A 24,377-nucleotide genomic window follows, 5' to 3' on the forward strand; every position below is an offset into this window, starting at 1 on the left:
TCCCAAATTTCACATAACCAAGCATCTCCCAAGACTCCCACACACCCAGAGCTTTCTGTGCAAGTCGGGTCCATGGAGTGGGCTGCTTCTACAAAGACCTGGGAATCAAGCAGTGTCCAACAGGAAAGCAGAGGACGTGGAATATGAGAAGTGTGCCACAACCTGGGCTAGGTCACAGCTCAACAGTCAGAAGCATTTCTTCCTTTTAGTTCCAATTTTGCCCAGCCCTGGCCATCTCCCTTAACTTCTATCCCTGAGAAGTTTTCTGAAGGCAGGCCAGACTTGAGGGCCATTCCCTTTTCCACTTGAAGGACTCTCTGATTCCTCCAACAACCCCAGACCAAGAATTCCTGTACTTTCTAAAGGCATCACAGAAGCTGGCATGCACCTGCTGAGTTGTCTGAGCAGGGCCCAGGAGTTGTGTGCGTCGGGACAAAGGAAGGCGGCATTACATTCTCCAGACGGCTCTAGAGTTCGGGCTGTCTGCAGCTTTTGGTCTCACCCCATTCAGGGCACTCATTCACTATTCTACAGCCACTCGGCATGTGACTGAGCCAGTTCTAGCCTAGGTCCTGCACACCAGGGGCCTTCTCCTGAGGAGCTCCAGGTCTGAGAGGAGAGGGAGAGGAGTGGTAACAACACAAATGATGTGTAGGGCACAGGTGAGCAAAGGGCCTTGGAGGGGGTGGAGCGGTGAATAAGGACACCTCATACACCAATCTGAGCCAAGAGAGCTGCACACTACTACACCTAAGGAGGTGGTGGCCTTGTCAGAACAGGTGGCCTCCTTGACTGGCTGCTGACCCTTACCTGAGGACTCCACATCTTTACCATAAGAAGCCTGGGGTCTTCTTTGGAGCTTTTGCATGCCCCATGGGCCTCACCACTCAAAACCCAGCCCAGGTGCCAGTGGTTCCTGGTCTCTGGGCCTCCTGCTGATGTGACAACTGAAAGAACAGAAGGAACAAGCAGCAGCCTACACTGAAAACCCATCCCTACTCCCGACTGGCCTCTTGGAGAAACACCTGCTCAGGCTGGGGCTCCAGATTTGAGAGCCACAAAGTGCTGCCCTGCTGGGTTCCTGCAGGAAGGCGGAGAGCAACGGGTACTCACTGCTCGGGGCTCGAGACGGACATCCTTCGGCCTTCCACGGAGATGTTGCTCTTTGGTCTCTTGGCAACATGAGGACGGGGCGGGCGAACCTGGAATGGGCATGGGGAAACCCCCAAGAAGGAATGAGTTGGAAAAGCCACACAGGGACATTCTAAAGATCTGGATAAGTAGCCCCAAAAGACATGTTTAAGCATTTTCAAAGTACTGGGTACAAAAACCCCACTTTTCATGAAACACCACCAGATGTGCAGTGGATTGACACATTGACTGGACTTCTGTGGCCCATTCGGTCAGAAAGGTCCTCCAAGACAGAGGAAAGTCTCACCAGCTTTCTGTCAGGGCTGCAGTGAAGGTTACAAGAGGTGGTGTCTACAAGGGACTCAGAGAATAAGAACCTATCCACGTGGACTAAAAAAGTATCCCTCAGATTTGTTTTAGGGTGTGTGTAATTATTTTGCTCTTTTTATAACTGAGTTACAGGGTTCTTTTCTACTCTAAATGGGAGGGGGAAAGCATCAGAGAATGCCAATTAAACCCAGGGCATCCCTGAGCAAGACTTCCAGCAGGGCTCAGAAGTCACACACCTTGTGCGGTCACACTCTGAGTGCAGATGTGGTTGGAGGGTGGCAGTAGATGTTCCAGGAAATGAGCAGCTTCCTAGCCTCATGGCCAGAGCTCTGATGACAAGATGGGTTGGATACTCTAAACTGCCACCTCTGAAACCCAAGCAAAGGCCCAGACCACAAAAGTCCCTCCTTTGCCAGAGCTGTAATGGATGTTAGGCTAAGAATTTCTAGGTGCTCTTCGAAGGAAACTCATTTGGTCCAATCAACATTACATGGGTTTACATTTGGTACCATCATCTCTGACCACTTCCAGTGCCAGAGGGGAACAGGGAGAGAGCTAAGCTAAAAAGTATCTCTGTGAATTTCACTGCCAATAAAAACTGCTCACTGCAGAGGCTGCGGGGGCTCACTCTCCCTGCAGATGTGACACGGCACTTGCTGAATTTTGAGGACAAGACAGGGAAGGAGAGAATGAGTGTGTTCCATTTCCTGCCTGCCCTTTTCCTAAACACTGCCACCCTCAGCGATCCATGAGCAACACAGCACAATGGCTTCGGAACAAGATTCCAGAAGCTGGCTGAATACAAGACAAGCCTCTCTAGTACAGCATCTACCCCTCAGGTCTGCACAAGTCTGATCTAACCAGAGCTTTCCTTGTGGAGTGGCCAGTCTGAGACCAGGCTTGTGTGGAAAATCAGAGCTGTGGTAAAAGCCAATTGCATCCCACCAAACTTGCTCTGCTTTCTTCCACAGGACCACTGTGAAGGTGTAAAGACAGGGCAGGCTCAGAGGATGCCTCAGCTTGGGATCTGGAACATAGTGGGGGCTTAATACATGCTCATCTTGCTTCTGTGTGCCTGGGATGTCCCCTTCTTTCCAATCAACAAAAGGAAGATGGGGGGCACCTCTGAATTAGCAGATGAATTTTAGGATTATCTCCTTCGTAGCCTCCTGCAATGTGCCTGGTATATACCTGGAAACTCAGGGAGATTTTTATTTATTTATTTATTTAGGTACTAGGGATTGAACTCAGGACCTTATGCTTGCGAGGCAGGTGTTGGAACCACTGAGCTAAATCCCTGGCCTCTCAGGGAGATTTTCAGAAACATTGGAATGTTGCTGCCTGGGATCTATGAGGTGCATAAGACTGTCACTATTGTTATCATTGTTACTAGAATGGTGCCCACCACCTACATGACATTCGGTCAACATCTGGTGAATATATGAATGAATATGTCCCTCGCCCTCATTTTAACTCTATGCTGGTTTCCCTAGCTGCAGCCATACTCGTCTGGAAAACACAAACAGGACAGGCATACTAGAAGGGTCCCCCAGCCTGCTACCCACAAAGGCGAAGGCGAGTGGATGCGGCTGGGGAGGAGGAGCAGTTCTGCCCCTGCCCCGGGGTGGCTGGGGCAGCATTCCAGCGAGGTCAGACTTTAAGGCCTGTCAGCTCATCCTGCACAGGGCTGCTCCTTGCTACAATAAAGGCGGGTTAAGAATGTGAACTTGTGGCTGAAATGGGGGGATTAAGTTTGTGGCAACTTCAACTGAACTTGCAACGTGGTGAAACATGGGGAAAAAGAACAACAGAGCTAATTAGACGAGCTGAGCTGTCAGAGTGCCGCTGAATGGCTCAGCGCCAACAAACAAAAGGAATGGGTTGGCAATCAGCAGGATCGATGGAGGAGACTGCTTCATTAGGGTTGATAAAACAGACAGAGGGAGAGGGAGGGGGAGAACCCCAGGCCTGGACTTCAAGGCCTCTGTCTGCTAATGCTAGTTCTCCCTTGGATTCAAGCTTGCTGTTCTTTCAAAAAAATTAAAGCAACAATAGGAAGCCATTTTCCTCTTATCAAATACTTGAGTTTTGTTATAGTAATAAATGCTCAGAAGGTATGCAATGATTTTTAATTCTCAGCAGGTAATAATAAAGATTGGTGAGAGCCTTATAAATATTCCTATTACTTGAAATTACCCTAAGAAATGAGCAGAGGTGTGAACCATGATTGGTGTGGTAGCTAACACCTCTTCTGTCCAGAGCGCACACTCACACACACACTTACACACCCCCACCCCCACACAACACCCACACCCCTGACTGCTGTGGACAAAGCCAGACGCAAAATTTATCCTCACAGACAACCACCCTGATCACTGAGGCCTGGGGACTCCAACATACATACAGTCTCACAGACAGATACAGGCATGCATGGAGGTGAAGACACACGAATCTCCCCCCACATGCATGCACACGCACGCATGCTCACACGGCAGACCGCAACCAGCCAAAGGCACACACAGACAAAATGGTTTAATTAAGCCCGAATCACAGGACAATGTGGAGACCCCGTCATATTTCAGCAATCACATTCCTCTTTCGGGGGTGCTTCGTAGGCGTAGGGGCTGGGGAGGAGGGAGAAAACCACTCCCTCGCTTGCTCGGGGTGGACCCACCACTGCTAGGATCCCAGCAGCGCCAGGGGAGAAAATGCTAAACAGGGATTTCCAGCTCTGTTCAAGGGGGACTGGAGGGGAAAGTTGGGAGGCCAGCCAATTCCCCACTGGATTTAAAATCTGCGAAATCTAAGTCGGCAGGGTTAAATGTGTATTGAATACAAAAGCACCGAGTACATTTGATTTTAATGGTGAGCGAGAAATAATAAATACAGAGCTTATAAAGTGCCTCATAGACGGGCTGACCACAGCCTGCCTCTCCCCAGCAAGCCCCAACCACTGCCCTTGGTTGGTGAGACCCCAGCACAGATTTCTTCTGCTTTTTTCTTTTATTTTTCATAAAAAACCTGAACCCTGTGGTCACAGCTGAACTCCAGCCACAGGTGCCAGACTACAAAACTCCTTCCAGGAAGGCTGAGGGCCCAGCCCGTGCCCACCATCCTGTGCCGGTGGCTGCAATGGATGTTTACAACTAAGTGACCCATAAGGCCTGGCTGGGAGCTTGTCAGGCCGTCTTCGAAACCCTTGAGGAGCCCCATCCCAGCCTGGCTGGGTTTCCCTGGTTCCTGCTCAGAATGGAGTGCCGTCCACTAGAAGTGCTTGTATAAATGCACACAGAGTGAACAGTAACTGCAGCCAGGGCACCATGGGCACAGGAAGCGCACATCTTCTCTGGCTCCTAAATTGTCTCTCAGCCGCCCTGCCTGGCACTTGTACATACTCATCTCGTGCCAGGCACTTTGCTGGGCACTCTGAGCATATGACATCACTATCCCCACCAGGTGAGTGCTGTTATACATACTCATTTCTTAGACAACGAAACTACGGCTCCGAGCAGGTAAGGATCTTGCCTAAGACCACACAGCCAGGAACAGGTCAAGCTGTGATTCAGTGACAGGCTCTCTGACTTGGGGCCCCAGGGGAGCTAGTCCTCCTAGGCACCTGCCTCCTCAGCGCATCAGAAACCAGGGGAGGGGCAACTCTAAGTGCTGAGCTTCTCATCCTTGCACCAGGTCAAGGGCAGAGAGAGCTGCGCATCAGGCTTCTCTTCTGGCAACCTCTACCTCTCCAGCTGTCTCCAACGCCTGAGTTTTTCTGAGGGGAGTTAACTGTGCCCTGAATCATGCTGGTTGCCTGCCTGTGCTGGAACTCACACCTCTTAAGGATGGGGAGAGCTTCCCTTTAAGGCTGGTTTAAGGGGAGGCTGTTTGGTGTGGAACAAGGAGAGGCAGGTCTGGCTTCATAGGCCAGTTCGGCCTCTTGTCATCTCTGTGGTCTTGGCTACAAAAAAGGGAAAGGACATCTGCCTCTTGTAAACTATAACAAAGACAAGTGACACAGTGACTATATGGGTGCCCAGCACAGACCTGGACACATCGGAAGGTGCTCAATATGCATTAGTTCTCCCCACCTCTGTATCCCTGCCAGGACTGAACATTGCCTGGCAATGCCACAGGAGGCCCAACTAGTTGCGGACTATTTTTTCTGTCCCAGTACTTTATGCTAAGTCCACCTCTGTTTCCATGGAGATGGAGGGCCCTGGGAGCTTGGGATGCTGAAAACACCACAGATTCTAGAGCCTGCTGATCCCTGGAGAGGGACTTGGGTTAAATCACAAAGCACGTGCTTTGTCATCTGTCACATGGGTGGTGACAACTTCACAGAGCTACTGTGGAGCTCAACTGAGGTGAGGTACCTGAGTGATTTGCTGACTATATAATCCCAAGCAAATGATGGTTCTTCATAAACTGGGCCATTCCTTAGAAGCTGTAAAATGTAAGAACCTGTTCAAAAGAATGACAATTGCTACTGTGTTCTAGGTGCTATGTTGGGTGCTCTTCAGATGTTTTCACAGAAAATCCCTGTGAATGCGGGTCTAGTACAGAGGCAGAGGTGAGGCTCAAGAGTTTCAGTCCTTGCCTGGGCACACAGTTCAGCATTCAAGACTAGCTCTGTCGATTCCCCAAATCCATGCTGCTAATGACTGTACCGAAACACCCAATTATACAAGGTTCAACCCAGAAGGGGCTTCCTGTTTCCCAAAGTGGACCTTCTTGCTGCTTGTGCCTTCCTTCCAGCGACAGTAAGCAGGCTCATTCTAGCCCTGTGACAGCTGTTTTGGTTAGGATTTGAGCTAATCATGGTTTTATAGGGCCACAGGATGAATCCACTGCCCCAAATGCTTAGACGTGAACTTATGGCTGTCACAGATGAAGCCATCTAAATCCTCCGCCTTCTCCCTTTCACTCTAATTCCTACACATGGTGGGTAAGGGGAGGAAACGGCACCACAGAACATCCAACATCCAGCCAGAGAGCAGTTATCCAGTTGATGCTGCATGCACTAAGGATTAGAGAGGGTCAGATATATAGTTTGGCCTGGTGCCTTCATGAGACGGACTGGTTATGTGCACTGGTAAGAGTGGCATGGGCTGGGATGTCAGCTATGGGGTATTCTGATTGCAGCTGACTTTCTGCGCTTAACCATGAAGTGGAGATGCCTAGGACAACAGATTGGGAAACTTCCCTAGGTAAACAGCCCTCATCAAATGGTCCTGGCAAGTTTTCCACTTTAAGGCACCTGCTAAAGTTATTATGCTTCGGCACAGCCAAAGTCTGAGTGTACGAGGGAAAACACCCTCACCCAATGCTCAATGCCAGACCCACGCCTCATGTTTTTCCATGGCTTTTCTATTTAAGACACACAATGGGCCTCTCTTCCCTTCCTGCCCCATTCCCAGGTGTTGGTGTATTTACCACACTTTGCCCTGCTTTTCCACTCAACTTCACACTTTCCTGGGAGGATGGCTCTCCGTGGGAGGCCTGGCAGGGGCACAGTGCCTGTCTCCTTTTGGGCTGGCTCCATATTCTCTGGGCGTAGCCTCTGCCCTCGGGAGGGAACACCAAATGCATTTCCAAACCAAGATCTGGCAGGAATAAGACCCCTGTTGCCAGACTTTGGCTTCCCTTGAGAGGAAGAGGTATTTGGAGCACAGCTTTAAAGCTCCTTGGCTAGAAACACAGCGTGCCCGTGAGATCGGCTCAGGGCTGCACACACCTGGCTACCTTTGCCTCCGACCTGAGCATCAGAATTGATTCAGAAAAAGGAGAGAGAAGCCCAGCAAATGCAAGTTCAGGTTCATGCCACACAGCGAGGGAAGCTGAGAAACCCAATTCCCGGTTTCCTCTTGCCAGGCAGGAGAGTCCACACTCCCAAGGTTTAGTCAGGTTGGGGAGAATGGCTCAGGCAGTGTTAGGCGGGAGGGCACAAACACCAGCTACTCACGGGCCTTGCGCGCTGTATCTTGGGAGGCGGCGGTCGAGTGGGACGGAGTCTTTGTGGCTGCATTAAAGTGGAAACTTAAAACATCAGTACACACTGAGATGGTTTAATGCATTTCCACACACGGTATGGGAGAAAGCATCCAGTCACCTAAGCCAGGGTCACAGCACTGTCCTCGGTGCTCCCTGCTCCTCTCCCCTGCCCTGTATATCTAAGACCACCCCTTCGGCTGATCGCTCAGTTCTGGCCTTGTCTCTGATCTAGATTACTGCAATCCCCCTGCTAAGATTCCATCATCTTCCAGGGAGCTGAGGGAACTTCTGAATTGCAGTGTGACCATGCGACACCCAGCTTCAAAACCTCTGGTGCCCCTTTGTCCTGGGCCAGCATTCCAAGTCCTCCAATACCTGGACCCTACTCTGCCGCATGTAGACCTTCCCCAACCCTCACCTGTGCCCTCCCTGAGCAGACTTCCAAGGGCCTGGGCTCTGGTGCCTCATCTCCTCCTTGCTCGTTAGGTATAATGTTCTACCCTGTCCCGGTTGGCCTGGTAAACATAGACTTGTCCCTCGAGACCCTGCCTAGATGAGGGGGTGCCTCCGGGACCCTCACTGTCCCATACTTTCTGCTTCTTGGGATTTACTGTGAAGTACCTCCCTATCCCCACACACTATCTTTGAAATATCCATTTCCCTGAGGGATCCATCCCTGTGCCTGCAGAAGGTTGTATGGGTCTTGGAGGAAAAAAAAAAAAAAACTTGCTCAATAAATGTCTGATGAACAAATACAATTTATACAAAATGCCTGGCTTTGAAATCAGGATGTGAATCAAAAGCAACAGAGTACAGACTTCTCAGCTCTACCCTCAAACCTTTCATCTCAAAAGCCAAGCTGTGTTCTTTCAACAGCATATCTAGAGGCCCTGAACGCGATGTGGTAGGCAGAGTAAAAATCTACACAAGTCTGAGACCGTGGCTCCCCAGCAAGTGTTGAGCCTTTCAGTTGGTCCCTGTCCCTTTAGTCACTCGGTTCACAAAGGTATGCCACTATTTGTCAACCTTCAGACCTGTACTGACCAATACAATGGCCACGTGCGGTGAGTCCAAATTAAGATGTGTACTAGATTTTAAAGACTGAGTAGGGAAAAAGGATGTAAAATTTCTCAGTAGTTTTAAAAAACTGATTACATATTGAAATGATATTATTTTGGCTCTTTGGGTTAAATATATCGTTAAATCAATCTCATCTGTGTTTTTTTTAAGTGCCTTTACTAGAACACTTAGAATTCCACATGTGCCTTGCATGTGTGGCTCATGTCACATTTATTTTTTTTATTTTTTATTTTTTTTGGTACTGGGGATTGAACTCGGGTCCTTGGGCTTGCAAGGCAGGCCACCGAACCCCTGAGCTAAATCCCCCCGCTTCATGTCACATTTTTCTCAGCCTCTTTCACTTGGTGGGAGTGAGATACTTTGGATCTCAAATCTGCCTGGAACTTTTTTTTTTTTGGTGGTAAAGTCAGAGTATTCAATTGAGCTATATCCCCAGTCCTTTGTATATTTATATTTTATTTTGAGGCAGGATTCTTGCTAAATTTCCCAGGCTGGGATTGAGCTTGATTCTCCTGCCTCAGCCTTCCAGAGGTGGGATTATAGGCATATGCCACCACACCTGGCTTGGAACTCATAGAGGACAGGGCACATTGGACAGGTGTCCCTGGTGCCCAGCATAGGATCTCTTAGAATGGCCCAGGCAGAAAGCTGGCAGAGGGACGTGGTGGAGGACTGGATTTCCCTGTAGCACATGGAGAGCCATCCGCTAACTGCAGCTCCCTGTAAGGTTCTGTGTCTCTGCAGCCGATGGCCCAAGGCCAGCACCTGAAGCTGCTTAGTTCCTACATGGCTTCATGGTGCTAAGGCTGGGCACAAGCAGGCATCTGGGGGCTTATGGGGAGAAGAGCAGTCTTCGATGAATGGAAATGCATTGTGGCTTCCCAGATGCTACACCAATAGTGGGAATGGGGGCCACCCCAGGCCTGGTAGCCCTTCTTCACTGGCAGTTACGTGAGAGCTGGATGTCACCTAGAGGGATGTGCATGGCTGTTTTGTTTCTTCCCCATTGTGGCTTACAGGGAAGGTGTGGGGCAAAAGGAAATGGAGCCCCTCAGTCACACTGCTCATGAGGAGGAAGAAGAGGACAGGGAGAGGGGAGCCCATCTCTCCACAGTGCACAGGTTGCTGCCTTCAGGCCCAGTATCTCTTCCACACAGCCAATGGCCCCTGCTTCTCTCATGCTTGGCTGCTCTACTTCTGGTCACCATCTTTCTAGTTCCACCGCCCCCGCTGCTTGTCATCTCTGGCCTGGGCTACTTTCATCCCTCCTTGGTGGCAGCCTGGCAGAGTGCTCAGGAGGTGGCCTCTAGGGTCAGACAGCGTCAGACAGGACACCAGTTGTACCACTTGCTCTCGGGCCTACAGTTTACCCTTCTGAGCCTCACTGTCCTCACCTGTGAAGGGTGGGTAGTGGCGCTCTCTACCAGAGAGGGCTGTTAGGAAGATTCAGGGAGATGGTGCACAGTGCCGCCACTACACGTGAGCAACTATCACCACAAGCAGGTTCCCCACCTCCCGCCTCTCACCTTCCCAGTTGTTCTTCTACACTTGTTTTCAGAGTGGACTGAAAGAAACACATGCCCAATCATGCCACGTGCCAGCTTAAGTCAGCTCAGTGGAAGGCTGAGAAATATTGCCCTGGGAGATGCGTTGTATGAAGGGAGAAACAGGGTTCCCTAGCCAGACAAGTCTGGGAAGTGCTGTTCGCAGTGCAGATCCTTTTGGAAATCCACACTGCCTGCCAGCACAGTAAAGGCTGCTGAGTTTTGCAAGAAAAAACAAAAACAAAAACAACTATGAATTATTTTTAAAAAGTCTGGTGTCCCAAATATATTTGTATAGACTTCCTGTATCATCCATTCATATCTTCTGGAAAACTCAGCCTGCAGTGTCTAAGGCCCTTCAGAACACACCCCTCACCTTTTCGATCTCTGATAATTCCCCAGCCCCCAACAGACACAGGTTGTCATTATCAGCTCACTCTTGCTCTCTTCACCCTGGGGTCTAGCGTGGTATCTGGTACATCACAGGGGCTTAGTAAATGAGTTTTGGCTTAAACCTCCTGGCACATGTAGAAACTAATCAATGTTAGTTCTCTAGATTCTGTAAGTAGCTTATTTTCCTATGATTATCTTAGGGAAGTACTGGTTCTTTTGCAATCCAACTTATGAATGGCACAAGAAGACAGCCTAGGAGCTGGCAGAGAAAACTGGGGGACTAAAAGATGCCCAGGAGGGTAATGTGGTACAGATATCCTGGTGCAACCAAATAGATAAAAACAAAATCCAACAAAAGCAACTAAGAACTGGAAACCACACTGCCTGTGTCAGATAACTGGTGAGCCCCCCTCGCCCCCGGACATCAGCACTGAGGGATCCAGTCACAAGAGGAAACGGCAAGGAGAGGGAGCCACACTCATTAACTGTGAGCACATTCTGATGCTGAACACAGGACAGGGGCACCTTCCCATCCTGGCCACTGGGAGGAGAAAGGTGAACTTCCAGGGGGTGTGCATTAAAGACCCCCCTGGGGCCGAGGAAAGAAGGGCATGTTTGCACTAATTATCAGGGCACCCTGCCATGCAGTGTGTGGGCCTTGGGGACTGGCACTGAGGCTGGGGGGAAGCAGGAACCTGGAGGATTACTAGGGGGCTGGATGGCAATCACATGTGGGGAACACTTTTAGGTTTGGGGCACTAGAACAGTCAATCTGTGGAGAGCCCTCCCGGTCCCACCACACAGGCTTTGTTGCTGGGAGACCGGTAAACTCCAGCCCTGTGCGGTTGCAACTGTGAACACAATTACGAGCGCCCCACTGCGCGGGCCAGGGATGCTGGCATACTGTGGCACTCACTGAGGCAGCACGATGGACAGTGCTAGGACAAAGCCTTTGCCCCACAGGGAAGGGATGGCAAGGTTGCTTGGCCAGGGTGGCTGCAGTTTCTCAAATACGCTCATACTTTGGCACTCATGGCTTTGAAAGTAGTGGAAGTTGATATCCATGCATTCTGATGAAAAAATTTTGTCCTGGTACTTGTTTGTTCAGTTGTTTGGTTTTCAATGCAGCAGCTAGAACTTGTATCACTCACTCGCCTCGTGATTCGCTAGCTTTTCCAGCCAAAACAATTTGTTTGGTACTTGTCATACCTCTAGGACTTGATTAATGACAAACACCAAGCTACCACTGGGGTAGATGCCAGCTGGGGACAGAGACATGGGGAGAGCTGAGTACTCGGGAGAATTAGAACAGGCTGTAGGAGGGAGTGGTGGTAATCTGGGTGGGAAGATCAGTGAATAAGAAGCCAGGGAACGACCAAGTGATGAATTTAGACCAGTTCAGCCTCTTCCAGAAAGTAGCCCCTGTGCTTGGGAAGCTGCACCCAGAGTTAAGTGAATGTGGGTGCTACCACATTGTGAAGTGGGGAGTAAAGAGACAGCTGGGGTTTGGTGACGGTCATTGCCACAAGCCAGGAGCCCCTCATCCCCCACTGCAGCTCCTGTAAGATCCTGGGCACCCACAGACCACGGCCCAGGGCCAGCAATAGAGCTTGCTTATCTCTTGTCTGACTCCAATGGTAGGGAGCTTATCAGAGACAGAGAGAGAAAAGGAGATCCATTCAAGGCTCTGCTGGTCATGGTACATATAGCACCAGGAGCAGAGTGGGCTCAGGCCTCTTGACTTTAAATCCATGCTCTTTCCGCTACTGGAGGCAGGGAAGGCAAGACCAGAAGGGTTGGCTGGCTGGCTTGCTTTCTCCCTCTCACTTTGCCCCCCCTTGGTACTGAGGATTGAACTCAGGACCTCGTGTTTGCAAGGCAGGTGTGGTGCCACTGAGCTAAATCGCTGGCCCATTCACTCTTTTGTTTAAAATTGAATTTATTGGTACATTCTAGGTAGACAGTACAGCTATATTCATTACTGGGATCTTGTACCTTTACATGCCAGGTCTTGGTTCTCATTTTTTCCCCTGGTCACTTTTTTAAAAAAATCTTTTGGCCTTTTGAGACAGGGTCTATGTATTCCAGGTGGGCCTTGAACTCACTAGGTAACCCAGCTTCGTGATCCTCCTGCCTCAGCCTCCCAAGTGCTGGGATTACAGTATGTGTTACCATGCCAGGCTCACCAGAATGGCTTTAATGCAGGAGAACAAGAGGAGTCTGGGCACCTTTGCATAGAAATCACATCACATGTGATCCTCAACTTCCTGGGTGGATCTACATGTGGCTACACTGGCTGCTGTTTCTTAAATCCAAAAAGACTGAGCCTTTGGTGTTTTTTTTTTTTTTTTTTTTTTGAGATAGGGTCTCGCCATGTAGTTTAGGCTGACCTTGAACTCACTATGTAGCCCAGGCTGGCCTTGAACTTGCATTGATCCACTTGCCTCAGTCTTCAGAGTCCTGGGTTTACAGGTGTGTGCCACCATGCCCAGCTTGTTAATTTTTTTTTTTTTTTGGTACCAGGGATCAAACTCGAGGCAAGTGGCAGAACCACTGAGCTAAATCCCCAGCCCAGTAATGTTCTGCTTAGAAGAGTTCAGAGAACAATTTATCTGGCCTGATCTGAGCAAAACTGTGGCAGGAGGGATGGAGGTTGAAAGTTTCCACGGTCAACAGAGCACCCCCTCTTCCTGAAGGTCACATTCAGGGGAAGCACATTCACTCTTCAAGTGAAGGACTCCTCCCATGGATGTTGTTGGAACCACTACTTGGGGATAAGACTCAGAGAAGAAGATGCAGACTCTGTCCTTGAAAGAATTACAGCCTAGTGAGATTTGACCTACACCATGGAAAAATATCTTTCTTCAGGTGAAGACTATTTGTGGGTGAAAACCTCAAGAAATAGTTTGGATTAGAAAGACACGATTTTACATCTTCTTCGCTCTGTCGTTTTCTAGTCAAGTTCAATACTGGCTCTGCCACAGCGCTCCAGCAAGAGTAGAGCAAGGCAGAAGATGAGGATGGGGCAGGTGGAGATCTGGGAGGGGCCGTAGGGTCACATAAAAGGCCTTAAATGTCGGGCTAAGCAGCATGGTCTTCTTCCAGGTCATGGTGAGGGTCCTAGTCAGGCACACAGTAAGATGTATCCCTGGTGTATAAAACATCTGGGAGGATGCACAGGCGGGCAGACAATCCCCCCAGCCACAAGGCCTCTGTACGATCGACTCCCAGCCCTGGCCACAGGACTGCTGGGAGATGTGAACATAAGTGGGGGAAGCCAAAAGTGTGATTGACGTGGAGGTCTCAGAGAAGAGAGGAACTCTTTGGCCTTTGCTGGGATCTCTGTGGCCCTCAGCATTTACATCTGTCAGCTGTGTGGGCCAGGTGAGTATGCTTATTGGATATGAAACCCGTATTTATGAGGACAGCATCTGATTTGCAGTTAATTTGTTGATGCAGCAAAACACATTGTTTCCAAAAGGTCAGGAGGGGAAGTCATGGTGGAGTATCAACCTAATTACCTCAGCGGTGTGGATGAGCAGGCACCCCACGCTGGGCTGGGTGGGGAAACGCTCACTGCCAGGCAGTGTACACAGGAAAAGAGGGCTGTCCCCAGGACCCAGGAGCCATCTGCCTGCACTGTGGGCATAGCCAAGGCACTTCCTGCACCTGACACATTTGCTAACTCAGGGAACCCTCTCCAGGGAATGAGCATCAATACCCCAAATTAAAGATGAAGGGGAAGGGATCCGTGATGTCTGCATGGAGTAAGGGACCAGTAATGACTTAGGAATGGACTCATGGATTTATTCCCACCCCAAAGGAGGACACCCTGAGGACAATCCCTTCAACATCCCTGTGCAGTCAGAACCAGTCTCCCCATTTTACTGCTGGGAAAGGAGGGTCACACAGAAGGAGAAAAGTCAATCAGCTGGGATAGCTAGGCCCCAACCAGGGTGTGGTATGGGCAAGGAGGCTGGAGAGGACAGGTGCCAGAGGCCACAGGATCCAGTTAGCTTGGCTAAAGGCTGATGGTTGTGCATGTATGCTTAGGGTGGCCTGGGAGCAGAAGCAATCTCCCTGAGAAGGGCGCTGTTCTTCCCAAGTGCCAGAGCTGGTGCGGTGTGGTCAGTGGGGCTGCTGCATGAGCTAGCTGGCCCCCAAGGCTAGGACATTGGTCCTTTGGGTCTAAATTGTGATCTCAATTATTCTTTCCCTCCCCACCAGGCTCCACCTGGGCCAAAAGAGGTGCTGGGGGGGTCCCAGAAGGGAAGCTGGACAGCACCTGGGATTTCTTGGTCTGCTCTGGGGATGCGCATCAGCAGATGCTGCAAGGAATAGACAGCAAGAGGGAAAATTCACAATTAAACTCTGCCGCTGTTTAACGAGGGTAGAGTTCACCTGGTTAATTTTCCTGGCTAGTAGCCACATCAATGCTCTGACCTGTGTGTGAAAGGGACCCAGTTGGGAGGGGAAGACAAAGCTTTCTGTAGCTTTACAAAGGGCCTCTGGGCCAGGAGCAAGGCTCCTCTACTCTTTGGGACTGGAAATCTGCTATTATGCAAGGTATGGAAATAAAAGAGGGCTTCTTTTGATATGCCTTCAAAAGGGAGTGTATTGAAGTGATATTTTTGTGGAGTGCTTCCTTTGAAATGCCCAACCAGCTCTCTCAGGCATGGCTCTCGCCTGTCCCCCAACTCTTGTCATTATTTCCAGTCCTCTTCCTCCAGCCTAGACCAAACTGATCTTGCTTGTTGGGGAGGATCAAACAGTCGCCTTTGCTTCATAGTTTAAGCAAGGGCTCCTGGAACAGACCAGGCCCTGGTGTCATGTGGCACATGCACCAGGCCTGAGCTTCTCAGCTGGGTGCCCTCTTTGACCTTTGGCCTTGAAGCATTTGCAGAGGTGACAACCTATCATCTGCTGGGATGAGCCTATAGGATGTCCCACAGGAGGACAGACAGAGCTCGCTCACATAGGGCAACAAGGAGAGGCTTCTCTGAAGCAAAGAAAGGGGACAGTGGGTAGAGCGTGCATGCAGGAGCACCCTTAATAGACCTGGGAGCATTCGGAACAGCCAGTGGGCGCTGATGACGTCAGACAGAGGCTCTTTTGTGACCCCATTCCACAGGCAGGGAAGCTGAAGCTCTAATCCACATTTGCACCACACAGTGAGGATGCCAGTGCAGCTGGGCTTGTCTCTGGTTGTAGACACATGTGTCCCACAACTTGCTGTGCTGGGGTGTCACCCACAAGGGGGCTCAGGGGTGCCTGGGATGGAAGATGGCCTTGGAAGAAAAGTGCAGCACCTGCCTTGGGGCCAGAGGAGTGGCCTGTGGAGAGGGCGTGCTCAGGACTGAGGGCTCGCTTACCCGCCCTCCACAAGGCGCCTTGTGAAGCTATTCTCTCCAGCTGGGCCCGGCATCCTCTTTGAGCCTGTGCGTGAGTGCTGAGCTGAAAGCCGTCTCCGACTGGTCCTGAAGAGCAGTGCATTCTTCCCCGATGTTGACAGGAGTAGTATTTTGTAGTGGTGCTGGTTAATTTGTAGTGGCATTTGTGGTTTGAAGCCTTGTCAAGATCCCTGATTACTTCCCGTGCAAGGAGCTTGGCTGACGGGGAAGTTCACATGCTGAACAAAAGCAGTCAGGCAGCTGGGAGGGAAAGCTGCGTGGCGGCCGGGTGACCCTGGCCGCTTGGGGGACAGTGTTGGGGGAGGGAGGCTGGCCAACAGTGGGGGAGGGGGAGGGGAGCCCTTTGTTTTTAGGCAGTGCAGGTGCACAGTCTGAATAGGTGGCATCCAATTGGTGGCTAGAGGTCGGGTACCAGATGCTCCCAGTGGCTGGGCAGGGAGCTTTGCTGACGTTGCCATTCTTTGCCCACACAGGAGTAGGAGGTGGGCACACTGCTGCTACCTATGCTGGGATGGCCATCTGGGATGCCATCACGGGTGCTTGGGTGACATCTTGGGGTGGGGACGCATACGGAGGTTAAAGGGTCATTTTTATTTTTTTACTTTATTTTTTGGTTTTTTGAGACAGGGTCTCACTATGTAGTTGAGACTGACCTGGAGCTCACTATGTAGTCCAGGCTGGTCTCGAACTCAGAGCGATCCTCCTGCCTCAGCCTCTGGAGTGCTGGGATTACAGGCGTGAGCCACCACGCCCAGCTGTAAAGGATGGTTTTTAGATCTTGGCAGAGCTAATCCCTCTATGACTCCAAAAAGGCTACTGTTTCTTGGCATTTGCTTGCTATCAAGCCCTGTGCTATGAGTTCTATATGTAAGGCCTCATGATCTCAATGATCTTAATACCCCGTGAAGGTGAAATCTCATTTGACAGATAAAGAAACCGAAGCTATGTGACTCAGTGACTGCTTAGGCCAAACCTCACCAGTAACAGGTGACAGAGCCACAGTCTGAGCTGAGGTGTGCATGAGTCCATGTTCTTCCATGAGACCAAGAGCACAGCAGCAGCAGGTAGAGGCTGAAACATCCCTTGTGCCCCAGGATGCTCCTCTTCCGCCTGTGTAGCTCTCCCTCTAACATCCTTTGAGCTTGGTAAGTGTTCTGACCACACAAGAAGGTCTGGCTCTGCAGCTGCCTGCCTTCCGCCAGGCCAGGCCCCTACTCAGTGAGAGTTTGCTCAGTATAGTAAGGACCAGGGCCAGCTCAGCAAATCCAAGACTAATTTATCATCTTTCTGAAATGATGTCCACACAGTATGCTGCTTGGAAATCAAAGTAAAAGCCTTCTCCTGACTTTGCAGCGGTACTGAGAAGGTTCTACATCCTCTGGAAAGGGAGTCTAGTGACTCCTCTCAGGCCAGTGACTGTTCTCACTGCTGCCCACAGTCCAGGGAAACTGGTCACATCCCCGTTCACAGAAGGCTCCTTAAAACTCAGGCCTTGCCCTCTTGAACCCCACCTCCCACCCCATCACAAGAAGACTCCTCTTTCCAGCCTACAAAGCCCCTGCTCTGCACCTTACACACTTCTGTTCTTCCTGACCCACACACTGTTCCCATAAACCACTCTCCAGTTTCCCGCCTGATGGCTTCCTGTTCATCCCTCCAGACTGGACTCCCTTCCCTGAGAACTCTCTCCTTTCTTCCTGCTTCAAAGAGTGAAGTGTTCCTTCCTCTTCCCTCCTCTGAGGATAGTTCTCACATGGGCACCCTGGCTCCTGGCACAAGGCCTGGCATGCGACAAGTGTAAAGTACATGCCTGCCCAACAGAGGGAACCAGCATCAAATTCTGAGTCAGGTCTTAACCATGCAGGCAAATAATGCCAGGCCAGCCAGTCACTGTCACCATCATCTGGGGCATAAGACTGACATTTGTCCACAAGACTGGAAACATTTCTGGTTTGTTTGTAATCAAGAAAAACTCAACTCGGGGTTATCCTAGCCTAACAGGCTGAGCCCCAGGGCCATCCCCAAAAGCAAGAGAGTTTTTGAGTAGAATACAAATGCTGAAGTGAAAGGAAGCTTAGATGTGAAATATCCCAAAATTTCCCCAGTGTGTCTGTTAAAGAAAGACAGGTTAGCTAGATCGAAGGGTGGTATTTTTTCTTCCTGTGGAACAAATGGATGGAGAACCTGGTTTAAAATTCCTGGACCCTGGAATACATTTCTATCTGTGTCAAAGTCTACCATCCAGCGCCTCAGCAGAGTTTAAAATCCTAGCTAATAGGTTAACAACTGTTTTTCTTCAGCTTCAAATGAAGAATATCAGAAGGCTGGGGGAATATGCAGCTCTCCAATTTGTACGGACTGCACACAGCTCCCTGCAATGTGTGTTTGACAGGACTGACATTTTGTACCGCTGTGAGATGGGAAAACGTGTGACATTTTTATTCATGGTGGCGTACGCCCTTGTAATGATCAGCTCTGGTCGATGTGCTTACCGCAGCAGCCCCTGAGCCCTTGGAGAACAAACAGGAACCCAAGGTGCCAGCAGTTCGACTGCCTTATTAAACACCGCCAGGATCCTAACGAAGACCAACTGCTGGAAAATCTCACTGTCAAATCCTCAAGGACATTGTCAGCGCACAGCTAACTGCATATATTTTTCATTTAAAATACTGAAATCCAGCATTGTGCCATTACAACCGAGGGGAGGGGCGTCCACTCCAGCGGCCATCCTGTCAGCTGCTTCTTCAGAGCTCTAGATGCCAGAGTCTGACGCCCAGTGGGATTCAGAGCTCAAAAACGGGGTGGCAGAGATAGAAAGCGGACTTTCCAAAAACCCAGCCCTGCCTCCAGGGTGAACAGCAGAAAGTTACATGGCTCTGGGAAGAGTCACTTAAGAAAGTCAACTCACCAGGTCCCTTTGCAAACCAGTGTATATCTGCATAATTAGAAAACCCATTCCCCACAGCCAACCATCTTCCTGTAGGTGCAAACCCATTACATCCTGCAACTTGGTGCTAATCAGCTTTCTGCCTGGCGGCAGACCTTGAGACATCTGCAGGAACACACGGCCACGGTAGGTGTCACACCTTGGCAGAAAAGCTGTGTGTCAGAGTGCCCACCTGTAATCTCACTACTTGCCTCGATCAAAGGCCTCAAGGTCAGTGTGCAGGAGGACCCCCTGCCTTTGGCAGTCATTTCTAATGCTGATGCACACTGATAGTTGGAAACCAATCACGTGGCAGACCCTTGACATTTCCCATGATTGTTAAACTAGGTGATCTGGTTATGGCTACATGCTCTAACATATATTTATTTTATAAATATGTATTATTTATACAGTGCCTCTATTTCCATATTCCAGCCCTGATGCACCAAGAAACACACTGCTATTTATTTATGGGATCCTTGGCATAAAAGGCCTAACAAGCTACCTGTGCATGGTTCTTGTGGTCTGCTGGCTAAACAACTAGATGTTTTCAACCTATCACGGGCACAGGCCTACACTGAAGGGGCTACCAGTAAAGTTGGTTTAGCATAGCTGCACATCGCCCTTGGCTGAAATGACTTGGGGCAGTGAAAAGCTGGCGATCTGGGGAGTAGGAACCGCAACAGTTCACATCCCAGGATGGAGGCAGGGGATGAATGAAGTAAGCTATGGAGAGCCTGGAGCTTATAGGACCCAGAGTGCAAAACACAGAGAGTAAAGATTGTATTTTCCCCCGGCAGAAACCTGGGGGAAATGCAAGGCAACGAGGGTGAAGGGAGCTGCACCCTATTTCCCCCAAGCAGGCCATTCTGTCTGTCAGCAGAACCTGTTGCTCTGGGCTGTAGAGGGGGTGTCCACCGAATCTGAGCAGCTCAGAGGACTCCCCCTTTATCGCGGCTGCACTTTAAACCTATGGAGTGCGCTGGCTACACGAGGAGAAACTCAGGCCGTGTCCACCCTTGTGCCACTCCATGATAACTGCCCACTCAGCCTTGTCCTTTGGTCTCCTACCGTCTCGTCATCTTCAGCCCCTTATGCAGTGTCCTTGGTCAGGCTTCCCTAGCTCTTTCATGAACTGTTAGCTGCATTATGAGAGGTCTCCCTGCCTTACCCACTTTCATTCCTCCTCATGGTACTCCAGAATAAATGTTCTTAGCTGTCATTCCCCACATAGGACCCTCTCCCAGGGTGTGATTCAGACTCTCTCAAGGCCTGGTCACACTGCCTACCTCCTGACCCTACTGGCCTCTCTTCTCCACCCTGGCCCCATTTCCCCTGAAAATGAAGTGAAAAGTCATTCATCTCTGCTCATGCCATGCTCTACTTCATATACAACTTGTCTTCAAGATCCAGTTAGAAGTTCACAGCCTCTGAAGGCCTGGTCTGGTCCTCCCAGGCATCTTCAGTGCCCTGCGCAGGCCAGGATATATTTGTCCATTAGCATTTCTCTTTCCATGTGGCTTGTTAGCTGTCTCTCCCAGACCCGAATGCTATGAAGGCAGCAAACATTTTATCCACCTTCAACTTTGGGGCCTTGACACCTGGCACGCCTTGTTATGTGTTGCAGAAGTAAAGAAAGGAATTCATGAGGCCATAAAAGAATAACTTCCTAGCAAGAAAACTCCAAAGCTTCGGGATTTTTCTTTTGCAGTGCCGAGGATTGAACCCAGGGCCTCAACATGCTAGGCAAGTGCCCTACTGCTGATCTACATCCCCAGCCCTTTTTTTTTTGGTACCAGGGCTCAAACTCAGGACCTCGTTTGTTTGTTTGTCTTGGTACCGGGGATTGAACTTGGGCCCTTATGCTTGGTAGGTAGGCGGTGGAACCACAGCCAAATCCCCAGCCCCTAACTCAGGACCTTGTGCTTGAGGGGCAGGTGTGTAGCCACTGAGCTAAATACCTGCCTCCCTCTTTATATTTTGAAACAAGGCCTTAAAACTTGCCCAGGCTGGCCTTGAACTTGGGATCCCCCTGCCTCAGCCACCCACGTAGTTGGTATTACACGTGTGTGCCTCCATGTTCACATGTTTGACCATAGCTTCAGGATTTCTAATCACCAGATGAGAGGAATGCAGGGAAAGAAGAGTTCTTGATGGTCACCATGGCGAGGGTAATGGAAAATGTTTGGTGGACAGCCCTGAACATATACTTCCTTTTCTCCCTCCCCGTCTCTGCTGACCAAAAAGTCCTCACATTTGAGTTAGTCTCTAGCTTTCTGTTGACTGCTCACGCTACCAGGCCTTCCAAGGTACCATTTTGCCAAAGTCTGACCTGTTGCCCAAGGAAACAATTACTGCCAATCCCTCAAGAATATGCAGAGGTTCACCTAGAGGAGGTTCAGTACTTGGCCATCTCAAGGAGGGCCGAGAAATGTTTGTAGTCACAGAACCGTGAGGCTGATGGACAGCAACATCCTGGAAACACAGTTTAAACTGCTTCTGGGCAATGTTCCCCCCACATGATTCTTTGCATTGAAAGTGGGATATATTCAGGACCCCTTTGGAGAAGTCCCTTTTGTATATTCTTTACCCATACTTCTACTATACTGTACTTAGAAATTCTCTGCAGTATATACAAAATGTGACACAATAGTCCAGAAGACATGGACTAAGCAGACTGACACTGAAACTAATCAGCCAAAAAAGTCCCCAGTTAGGGACATGGTAACTGAAATCTCAGCTGAGTGTGCAGGATATTGGCACACAGCCTTGGCTGCCAGGAGGCTACTGTCATTACCCTGCTGTCTCCCGATCTAGCTGGCAGGACAGGAAGGTAAAAGCAGGAACTTTCAATCTGGATTCATTGTACTAGTCAGGGGGTTACGTAAGGCCCTCGGCCCTGCAGAAAATGGGGTGACAGTGGTCCTTAATGCAGTGCTGTCTTGGGAAGAGAATGTGAGAAAATGTGTACTCTGCTGAGGACAGTGCCAGGCACACAGCAGGCATCTGGAAGGGCAGCACCATTGTATTCTTACACCCGTTATGGCTTCTGGAGCTTAGCTAAGTTTCATTCTTGGGATAAAGTAAAGCTCCATGTCCGGGCAGCAGCAGTGAGAGAGAAGCAGGACCAAGTGACCTTGCCCCCTGCAGTCAACCTGAGCCACATTTCTGCATAGTGACACTAGTGGCCCCCATTAAGTGGTTGAGGAAGTAGGTAGAACTGATGAAGAGGAACTGATGAGGGGGTAGGGAGGGCCCAGGCTATAGCTGCAGATAGGCCTGGGTTTGAATTCTCGCCCTGCCACTTACTGTATGACCTTGGGCAAGTTGCTTAACCTCTCTGAGCATTAGCTCTCCTGGGATAATGATAACGGCATCGATTTTACAGGGTTGCAGAAAAGGTTAAGCAAGATGATGCTTGAGGAGGGGCCTGGCTGTGACACAGCAAGTCCACATCACAATGAAAACCTCTGCAGTCTCATCTGACCTCTTCTTGCTTCCCCATCTCTTGGTTGATCCTTGTCACCCCTTCCCAGGGTACGGGCGGATTAATAATTCACCCAGTCCACAGGCAGTGCTTGGCTCTGACAGGGTAGGGATTGATGGGGGACATGCAGGAGGCAGCTCCCCACAAGCATCCATCCCTGTGGCCACAGGGCAGGGACTTCCCGTACAGCCTGGACACCGAGCTAACTCTCTCAAAGGATCTTGCTTGTGGGATATAATTTATTTTCAATATTTTATGTTTTATTTCCCCTTCCCTACTGTGATAAACGCCCCACCTTTGGCACAGAGCATTCTAATCTGAGAAAATGCCTCCTCTGGTCTCACTGAATCAGATTTTCTGCTCTTGTCCTGCTGGGCTCAATATCTCCCTGGCAGGGAGCTAGATATGGAGCAGCTCCAACACAGACCTTTAAAGAAATGCTGTTTTTAGGTTCTGCTTGGTTCCCTGGCAAAGAGACCCCACTGTCACTGCTGAACATGGATAGACTCGGGGACTCGAGGCCTGTCACTCACGACAGGGCTGTGCATGCTGGATTCTAGAGTGGATACAGGCACTGTGGAATTTTTTAATTTTAGCTTCTGCTCTGCTGAATGGATTGGCTGCTCAAGGGCACAGGTGTGAGTCGACCTGCCCGCCATCTCCCCACGACTCGCTACCTTTCATGCACTCACTCACTCACCATTTGGTCATTCCCCAAACTCCCACAGGGCAGCTTGTTTGTGCCAGACCCTGTGAGGTGCCCAGAATAGAGCGATGAAGCCAACACTGTCTCTGACTGGGGACTGTGCGTAAGTGCACCACCAGCAAGCAGTCTCCTGGGCTGGCACTAGCCCAGTGCAGCAGAGCACAGGCTTGGAGAAGTCAGGGTTAGGGTGTGTGTGGGTGTGTGGGGGGCTCAGCCAGGGCAGGGGTACTGGAGGGGTGGGTAGGATTAAGGTGGGAGAGAGGATGAGTGACATTCCTGGGGGTAGAGATACTAGGAGCTGACCCAGAGTCTGGCCTACAGCAAATGCTCATAAAAGAGCCAATGAATGAATGTAACATGTGGCGGGGCTAGAGAAAGACTCTGGCCAGTGTAGGAGACACCTCATGTAGCCTTGCAGGGTGAGCAGGAACTGGCCTGAAGTAGAGGAAGGCAGGGACTTCTAACCCCGAAAGCCCAGATCTGGGCAGGATGGGCTGGGAGGTGGTGGCTTTTGGGTGGGCCCTGACGGGTGATGTGCTCTGATCATATAGGCACGTCAGTGACCAGTGAGGGAATCTGGAGGGGTACTCACACTCTGTAGCGCTGGGGGGCTGCCTCTCCCGATACTCACTAGTGTTTTCTGATACCTTCTGTGTCTCACAGGCCAGATCTAGGGAGTCTATAGGCAGGAGCTGGAGTTCACAAACCACTTCAGGAGCTGAAGCTCACAAAACAGGAACAGGTCAGTAGGGGATGCCAAAACAAAAATGGTGCTAGAAACCATGGGGAGAGCACCCCATGATTTCCATGGAGTGCATTCAGAGGCAGGCCAACTGAGCCTGGCAGGATCACCGTCCAAGGGAAGGGAGGACAAAACACAGCTCCAGGTACAGAGCCCAGCTCAGACTGCCTTGTGCAGCTGGACTCTGTATTTCAATCAGCCATGATGTGGCCGACCAGCACAATTTCCACTCCTCTTTGTGCGTTTTGGTTAGCTCTTTCTGCAGAATTCACCTCGGGGAAAGGAATGATTTAAAGATGAGAATCCTTCATTGCGATCAGCTGGAAACAGCAAGTGGGGACTGTCTGGTCCAGGACAGGGAATCTGGGACTTAGCGGGAAGTCAGCTGCCATCTCATCCTAAAACAGCCTAGAAGAGCTCCCATGGTTAGCCTCCTGGGTTTGGAACCTTCCCCACGTAAATAGGACGAAGCCTGAAGAAATGGCTCCCACGAACCCTAGGGAAGCGAGCACTCTGCCTAGTCCCTAAAGCAGACAAAGAGCGAGGGTATGATCGTTCCTTATGTTGATGTTGCAGTGCTGTCTAGCAAGTCATCAGTGAGGAGGTGATGGGCAGCTAAGGATGCTGGCAGGGAAATGG

The 24,377-nt window shown here is 50.3% G+C and overlaps 1 protein-coding gene across 8 annotated transcripts in view; it reads right to left on the reverse strand.

The window, feature by feature from the left end:
* The window catches only part of Dennd1a (DENN domain containing 1A), a 348,973-nt gene that overhangs the window by 16,680 nt on the left and 307,916 nt on the right, over positions 1-24,377 (reverse strand). For 7 of the 8 annotated variants that reach the window (XM_019205953.2, XM_019205954.2, XM_019205956.2 and 4 more), the window contains 2 exons: positions 7,421-7,477; positions 1,114-1,202 (listed from right to left, as the gene is read on the reverse strand). In XM_019205953.2, coding sequence (XP_019061498.1) covers positions 1,114-1,202; positions 7,421-7,477 — 146 coding nt within the window. The remainder of the gene's footprint in view (positions 1-1,113; positions 1,203-7,420; positions 7,478-24,377) is intronic. The other variant, XM_019205955.2, reaches the window with a different exon arrangement.

The sequence above is a fragment of the Fukomys damarensis genome, unplaced genomic scaffold (genome assembly GCF_012274545.1).
Source record: "Fukomys damarensis isolate Sample0158 unplaced genomic scaffold, DMR_v1.0_HiC HiC_scaffold_36, whole genome shotgun sequence".
NCBI classification, from domain to species: Eukaryota; Metazoa; Chordata; class Mammalia; order Rodentia; family Bathyergidae; genus Fukomys; species Fukomys damarensis.